Source organism: Dermacentor albipictus, chromosome 8 (assembly GCF_038994185.2).
Source record: "Dermacentor albipictus isolate Rhodes 1998 colony chromosome 8, USDA_Dalb.pri_finalv2, whole genome shotgun sequence".
Classification (NCBI taxonomy): Eukaryota; Metazoa; Arthropoda; class Arachnida; order Ixodida; family Ixodidae; genus Dermacentor; species Dermacentor albipictus.
In genome coordinates this window covers 112,422,535-112,431,037 of record NC_091828.1, presented here as the reverse complement: position 1 = coordinate 112,431,037, position 8,503 = coordinate 112,422,535, and the positions used below count along the sequence as shown (strand labels likewise).

At 48.5% G+C, this 8,503-nt stretch overlaps 1 protein-coding gene across 4 annotated transcripts in view; it reads right to left on the bottom strand.

Annotated features, from left to right (window-relative positions):
• Nucleotides 1-1,369: 1,369 nt before the first annotated feature.
• The window catches only part of LOC139049039 (uncharacterized), a 47,403-nt gene continuing 40,269 nt past the window's right edge, over nt 1,370-8,503 (bottom strand). For all 4 annotated transcript variants that reach the window (XM_070524126.1, XM_070524125.1, XM_070524124.1 and 1 more), the window contains 2 exons: nt 5,071-5,229; nt 1,370-3,692 (listed from right to left, as the gene is read on the bottom strand). In XM_070524126.1, the coding sequence (XP_070380227.1) occupies nt 3,525-3,692; nt 5,071-5,229 (327 nt within the window). In that variant the 3' untranslated portion in view covers nt 1,370-3,524. The remainder of the gene's footprint in view (nt 3,693-5,070; nt 5,230-8,503) is intronic.

Genomic DNA, 8,503 nt, shown 5'->3' with positions numbered 1-8,503 from the left:
TTTTAGCTATGCGTTTGTCTGGTTGAGCTCTACAACACCAGGCGGCTTCACCGCTCACGTTTACGCCCCGACCATCCGGTAATCCGCCCAAACCGCTCCCGTTTACCGGAATAGCGTACAAGCTAAACGTCTCTAATGTTTACAAGTTTATAGGGCCTGTAAAACTGCTATCCTCGCTTAGCTATCTACTAATTTGCTATCGAAATCACTGCTTCGCCAGGCGAAACTGACTCTTTTTTGCAATTCGGCCGCCATTGAAATGCCACCGCCGCGGCAAGGATTTGATCCCGCCACCTTATCAGCGTAGCACAACAGCCGCTAAGTCACCGAGGCGGGGGCATCATATAGGGCAATGGATACAGGGGACATGAGGCATGCGCAATTTTTCCATAGGGTTGGAACTATAATTTTTATTCTTCTTCTATTGTTGTATTCATATAGGAGGTTGTGGCCAAATCCCTCAAAATCCCAAGAAGGGAAATGAGGGGTGTTCAATATTAATGGCAATGTTTACATGTTAATAATGCACGCCTATAGTAATGTTATCGACAAATAGCAATTTCTTACCCTTTCCGTGCTTCTCGCTTGACGCTGTTCTGCCACTTCAACCAAATCAAACATGGGGGAGAGGACGGAAAACCAAATTTTAGCATTGCATTCCGGACTGCATCACTGCCAGCAGCAACAATACTACCGAGGTGTCTCCTGCGGCAATGTAACATATTCCGACGTCACATGTGATGTACTCCGACGTCACATGTCACGTGTTGCCAGACGCCCTTGGCGCTTCTTCCAGCCAAGTTCGAGCAGGTGCGCGTTCACAGGCCTCCCCACTAAAAGCTCGGGCCACTCGTCTCGCCTGCTGGACCACCTGCGACTCGAACCACGCTAGCTTTAATCTCCCTGATGGTGGTTGACGCGTCCACCTGGAAGTATTTATCAACCGAAACTCACGTTTGGCTCATCATAGTTCCAGCCGAGTGATTAGCTAAGTTTTAACCGGTATTCTGTCCTCTTTATTGTCCTCTCCTTCCCTCGCTTGGTAGCAAACCAGAGACCTGCTTGATCATTTCTATGGAAGCTGAGGAAGCTGTGCTGAAGCGCTACTTCTCATTTCTGGGGAAGCTGCGTTTGCAGCTATGTTTGCTGCATACCTTCGCGTTACCTTCTGGTGAAAGCCAACATCGCTTTTTCAGTATCCTTTCTTCAGGAGGAACTGTACGGGGCCATGCCGCGTTACCTAAACGTGACGTTGTCCTCACGTGATGCAACCTTTATAGCATTGTTTATAGCATAGTTTCCTGGGAGCAGGTGACATTGCACGACGAAAGGTTACTTGTGGAATTCCTTGGCTCATCGAACACTTGAGGAGGAGGAGGAGGAAAAACTTTATTTGCTCTAATGGTGTAGAAATTAGCGGTGGCAGAGGTGGTCGGCCATCTTCACGGTCTTCTTCCCCATCTGCGCAGGGTCGACGCCCCTATTCCAGGGCACCACTGAGGGTGGCTACTCGGCGAGCGTGCCTTACTAGTCCATGCTGGACTTTCGGGTCGCTGCTGGAGAGCACCCTCTCCCACTGCTCCGCACTCGGGTCTTTTATTTGAAGGAATTGCTGATTCTGAACGCATTCCCATGTAATGTGATATAAGGTGGGCTTGGCGCCGCACCAGGGGCAAATGTCTCTATACTGGGTGGGAAACATCTTGCTTAGTCGCAAGGGACCTCCAGGACTGCACGTGCCAATAAACCAGCCAAACCCAACGAACACCTGTGTTTACGTCTATTTTAACGTTATGCTTATGTGTTTTGTTGCGAGTCACTTATTTGTTAACATCGCTTGTAACAAAATACATATTGAAAATTGTACAATTTTTGCTAGAAGCTCTTTAGTCATCATGATTATATGTCCACCAAGGCTGTATATGTCCGTATGTATATCTATATGTCTGTAGAACCAAGGGCAACCTTTAGTTACCACTGCCTTGCGCCAGCTGATACATTCATGCTGCACATTTTCTAAGCTCATCAAACTACCCAGTTATCGGTCATCTTCGAATACGCCTCTTTTCTTGGAACCCATTCTGTAACTCCAATAAACGGCCGGTAATTTGTCTAACGCAGTGCACGACTTTCCCGAGACCATTTCTTTCTGTCACTCTTTGAGAAGAACCGCGCTAAACGAGCAATGGAATTTAAAATAACAAGCGTATACTGTTCAAACGCAGCGGTCTGCAGTAGAGAGCAAACGCAAAGGCGAGTAGCCGACATTGTCTGCAATCGGCTACGTCCCGAAAGTTCGCTTCGAAATCCGGCTGCGAATCTGAACCGCCAAGGTGGCACAATGAGCAGCCATGATGCCCGAGACGTTTACCTGGAATATAACACACAGTACACCGGACATTGCAGCCAAGGGTGTCAGAGGGAATGAGAGAGAGAAGCAAAGGAAATGAAGGTGGCATGTCATGGCGGTTAACCCGACATATGAGTCTAATCGCCTAGTCTGTAAGGGTTTATGTGAATTGGAGACAAACAATTGGCAAGAGAACACACAGTTCATAGCATGAGGGTTAGATGCACCAATGCCACTTGAAAATTCGACGGGTATTAAGAGTATACGTTTGGTTCAGCTGCCGCAGGACAACGATAGATTGGAGATCCCACGGTGAGGGAGAACCTGTCCTGCGCAGAGTTGATGTGAAGATGCATACTAGCCTTCTCGACCTCCTGAAGGATTGTCGCCTTCACAGGCTTACGGCACTCCGTGCACTTAGCATGCGCTGTACAGTTTTCGGCACCGCAGCCGAGAATGCTCGTCCCCAAGCACCGCGTGATTCGCTTCACGACAAACTGATACAGCGCCCAACAATGGCAAAGTATGGAAAGAACCACAGCAGGGTGCTCATCGACGCCCTCAAAAGGCAAACGGTGAGCAAGCTATCCCTTAACACGTTAACGCGTGGGCAGCGCACTAGAAAGCAGAGTCGCACGACTAAGCGAACATTGGGGACGAGCGAACTAAACGACCATTCACGAATATGTCGCGCTGAGCAACAGTGGATTAGGGAAAGCGCCTCGTCACTGTCTATAGGGTGGCATAAATTACCTCATCGCTGTGTAGGCATACGTCGTTTGTGCCTAACAACTATAGTAAGGCCCCTGACGACATGGTCGCGTGGCGTTCTTGAGGATGCGTCGTGGCGAGGTTATGTCAATAAGAGCTTGCCGCATACCAATAACGACGTTACTTCCTTATTATATGCTGTTGTTGCTTTTAGATGTTAACTACAATAACTGTTCTTGTACAGGAGGTCCCGATACAGTCGTTGACATTGGGACCTCCTTCTGCACACTAAGTACTTGTACTGTGACCCAACTTCAAATAATAAATTTTTGATTGCGATTCTGAACTATTGTCAGCTGTTTATGCGTCCTTAACGTCGATGACGAAGGAACAAAGTGGAGTAGAGCGGATCTCGGCTGCCCCTCCCCCCCCCCCTCCTTTTTTTTTTTGCAGAAGCGGGGTCCTATATTTTGCTGCTATTCAGGACATCGACGACGGCCTGGAACATGGCGTACGGCTTCCACTCGTACGTTTCGCCCATGACAGTGAACCTGGCGCCCAGGCCGTCTTCGCCCAAGTCGTCGAAGACGACGCAGCGGTCGTCGGGGTACGCCTTCAGCATCTGCTCGACCTGCAAAAGAGTGGTGCCACCGAGGTTCGGGCGATTCTGTCTGACAACGCGGGCAAGGCATAGCATTAGAGTGGAAGTCCTACAGCAGCGCCCGTTGAATCGGGCACGTCGGTGGCTACCCATTGCAATAATTAAGGGGCTAACGTAAGCCGCGGCTTTTGACAGATCGCGATACTGACCGCGTCGGGAGGGTAAGAAGCGATTCACGCAGTGACGACACTAGCGAGGGAGGATAGGGGGCGGGGGGAGATTGTTGGACTGCCCCGGGTGCAGTTGTTAGGGGGGGTGCAGATGGGCTGTGAAAGGGGGGGGGTTGAATTGGGAAATAATTACGCGTCAAAGAACCGAAGAGGCGCACGGTCACGGCACGATGCGCTGACTACAGCAAACAAAAAAAGATTGAAAACTTGTAGGGAGGTCACCCTTAGCAAAATCTCATGACTTAGGGTGCTTTAGAACGTTAAGGTAAATGAAACACACATAAGAAACGTCGCCCCTGTGAGGCACATGCAATATTATATTGCGGACACATCCGCGCACTGCTCGTTGTAACTGCTGTGAAAATATAGTTCAGCACAATATAGTTAAGTGCAGACGGTGCTAGAGGATAGCGAGAGATAAGCGTAAGCTTGTGCTTTAAGTTAAGCTGCTTTATAACATTCGTTCTACCGAGAGTGTGCTAAACTTCACTTAAATATGTAACAATCCCTGACGCCATGGCGCGTTTAGTATGGGGAAGTACTAGGTGACGTTGCCACCCGTCTATATTCCATTATTCAGTGTAGCACACAACAACACAATGGACAGGCTACAACACGACAGCACGGGCTATGTGATGCAACAGTTGTGCACGAAGCGCCAAATGCCACCAATACATAACGCGGCATACTTTGCAGTCAACGCCGCGGATTGAAGATACGCAAGCGTAGTGCTCTCATAGAAGCTTTACTCATCGGCGACGCCTTGCATGGAATAACTACTTCAGTCACAGCTGTAAACTGAAGACGTAAAATTACATTGAGCCCGAAACAATCTGCACCATTCGCGAGGAAGATACTTTTGTCTTCTTGAAAGCTAGCTCACCCTCGATCCTCTCTGTGACAAAATGGCGGCACGCGTTTGCAACGCCGTCCTGCTTGTTTGTTGTCTGGTACGCCTACAGTCATCTAAACTGCGGTGTCGATATTGTGGTTTTCATGCTACACTACGGCTATAAAATATGGCTCCGTGCAGGTCGGCGAAGTACACTGTTTCTACGCCACAAAAAAAAAAAAAAAGGCGACTTCCCTACAGCAGCTACACTCGTGTAAGCCAGTCCAAGTAAAAAAACTAGCCCTATTTTATAGAGTAGCACAAACACACAGTGTCGTGCGCGTACCTTGTACTTGAGTGTCTCGGCCATGTCGTACGCGAAGAACCTCAGAAGCTTCCCGCCGGCTGATAGGTGGCGCCAGTAATGCGTATGCGTGACGTTGTCGTAGTGGTAGACCATGTACTTCTTCTCCACCGGCAACTTCTTGCCGATGGGGGCGACGAACTGCGCATGGGTGGGTGAATACGAAGGGGCCATGGCCACGCATCACGCTGTGCGTCCAGGCGTCTCCACGCGGATACGTTCTTGAATACTAACCCTGTCTTTAGGTAAGGTTAATTTCAACTCCATATAAGTAACCCTGTCTTTAGGTAAGGTTAATTTCAACTCCATATAAGTAACTCTGGCGGCACAGGCTTTCTACACACACAAAAAAGAAATATACTAGACGGAACTCTGGTGTTACGATCATTAGGCTGCGACTGAGACAATATTTAGTAATGAGATTTGTCTAATCTTGGCGCTCGTCTCTTCAAGCGTTCTTGCGGCGTTCTTTATCATGCTTTAGCCTTTTTTTTTATACATTGCAAGGTAATTAATACCTGCGTCCGTTGCGAATCGCTGCACCTATAAGGCAATATTTTGTTAGAAACGATCAATTTGCAAAATGACGAACAGGTTTGAAGCTTCAAAAGACGGTGTTCAGGAAACAAAAAAAGAATCAGCGCGCCTTCCATCATTCCAAAGCTGGCTGTCCGTACTTGCACGTAGCTCCCGCACACACTAACGCTAGAGTTTCCCCTAGAAAGTTTTCTATACAATTCTATTGGCGTTAACGTCTACGGGAGTGGAAAGTGTACGGTGGGTCAGCACAAGCGGGAACGATGCTAAGCACGGAGACCTAATCTTCGAGCTGGGTGTTGCAGACGTGGTTGCGACGTCATTTATTATGCTTTACGTTTCAAAACTTCAACGTATACTCACTGTTATCTAAACACAGCAAGGAAGTCGGCTTCGGCGCACCCATCGGCGTAATCATTTATATTTACGGCGTTTACAACGCGACAGGTTACTGAAAGTTGCCAGTTTGGAAAAGTCACAAAGTCGCTCTGACAAGCCGGAATGCTGAGGCTCGCGGGTGAAATGACGGCACCTCTCCTCTTCTCCCCAGACACAGCTAAATTCTGAACTCGCGGACTTAAAGCCTACAGCGACACTCATAGATGACCCTGCGATTGCCCAGCGTTTCATTTTCAACGTTCTCTGACCGCACGGCACCACGGAATGTCGTCGATCAAGGAAACAGGGTCACCGCTTTTCAAGAAACCCATTTTCCCATTTCCTGTGTACACGCAATATGCGGAGAACACCACCCTCGAGGATGGATTGGGTGTCGAAACAAACGTCTCGCGCCCCTTGCTTTTGCTGGCGATTTCGAAAAACGGGCGTACTCGTAAGCTAGAACACCCACAGTGCACCATTTCTGCAATTTCAGGGTGCTAGAAGGGTGTTTTGTGCGAAACATGCACCTCGCATAATTAAAGGGTGCACGCAGGTAGTTCAACATTTCAAGCAAGTAAAAAAATAATAAGTGTCTATATGCCAGCGGATCCGCTGTGGTTGCTCAGTGGCTATGGTGTTAGGCTGCTGAGCACGAGGTCGCGGGATCGAATCCCGGCCACAACGGCCGCATTTTGATGGGGGCGAAATGCGAGAACACCCGTGTGCTTAGATTTAGGAGCACGTCAAAGAACCCCAGGTGTTCGAAATTTCCGAAGTCCTCCACTACGGCTTGCCTAATAATCAGAAAGTGGTTTCGGCACGTAAAACCACATAATTTTTATATGCGAGCGGTTTGCGCCAAGTCATTGTTCAAGAACGTCATACGGCCCCAGTAGGCTACGAATGTGAACCTGCTACTTCATGTGCTTGGGGTCCCCGGCAGTGAAGTGAAATGGAGGTTGCTTTTTTAAAATTTTAGTTGTACCCTGCCTTTCGCTTTTTAGCACTGGCTTTGTTAACGTTGTTCCAGCTCGCTGCTGTTTTATAGAACAGCTACTAATCGTCAGCAACTCACAGCAAGCCAACCAATGACGGTTATTCAGGCGCTAGTTCGGTCTGGTGTAGCGTCGGGGCCGGCGCATAATCATGCGCAGTGAGCCTTGAGCTGCTACGTGCAGTATCGGTTGGAGTAAACGTTCGCACGTGCATGTGGAGCAATCTTCTACAGATATCAGAACACAGCATCTATTGTGAAGGTGCGGCAGCTTGCTGACAAAATGAAAAAAAAAGAAACTCAATTGCTTTGTTCTATTCACCATGCTGCCTTCCGCTAGCGTCGCTTAAGTTCTTTCACTTTGGTCACTGAGCACGTGTTGATGGGCGAGTTGGTCATACATGATTGCAACGAAAGCACCAAATAACATAACGTACGAAGGCAGGCAACACGGGACACCTAAGCCTACGTGGTTGTTCCGCGTTGCCTTCCTTCGTCCGTTGTTTTATTTGGCGCCATCGTTGTAATAATTAACTTTGGTGTGGATTTATCGAAAAACTGAAGCATGGAAGAGCGGGGCGTCAGCCTCTCGGTGCGCTATAGATGCGCCACTGCATTCTTAAGGTGTTGTATTCTTCCTTGTAATTGTGTTATTGGAGCGGCCCTGAGCTAACATTATCGACTGGCAATCTGTAGGTAAAAAGTTGTAAACCAAGCATTACATCTTTTTTTTTTCGTCAGTTTATTCTTTCATAGACGTCTCGGAAAGCACATGGGAATTACTTCGGAGGACGTCCGAAATATCAGTGTAGCGATAGAGTAAGATATATCTCGGCAAAAATAAAACGCAGCTGCACATTTCTCCAAAACACACGTCGAGGGAAAGGATGTAAATCCCTCCACGCCCGCCTAAAAAAATCGTCCTTTCAAATCCGCGAATCGGCGAGCACTGCGCCACCAAGTGGCTGCACCGTGCAGACCGCTCACGTTTACGCCTCCGCCCCAACGCCCCGCCCCGTCCACCTGCGTTTTACCGGAATCCCGGACAAGCAAAAGAAACCTCTCTATTATGAGAGATAATTAGAATGCACAGCGACGAAATATTGCACTCGTGACAATTACAAAGCCAGCACGTTTGCATCTGTTGTTCTACAGCCGAGGTCCACTTGGCATGCAGCACCTGCTTTTTTACCGGAATACCGGACAAGCTAAACCTCTCCAACAGAGACTTTTACCTTGCCCACTATTCCGATAAACGGGAGTGGCCAGAACGGTGCAACCGCCTGGTGGCGTAGAGTTCAACCAGACAAACACGGAGCTAAAACTGCAGTAACCCACTATTATCCTGCTTAGCTACTCGTGCAATTTTTTGGCAGCGGCGTAATTGTGAACACGATTGCGCCACTGCCGAAAATTTACACCAGCAGCTAAGCAGAATATGGTAATTAGCTCTGTGTTTGTGTGGTTGAGCTTTGCTCCACCAGCTGGCGCCACCAATTTGGC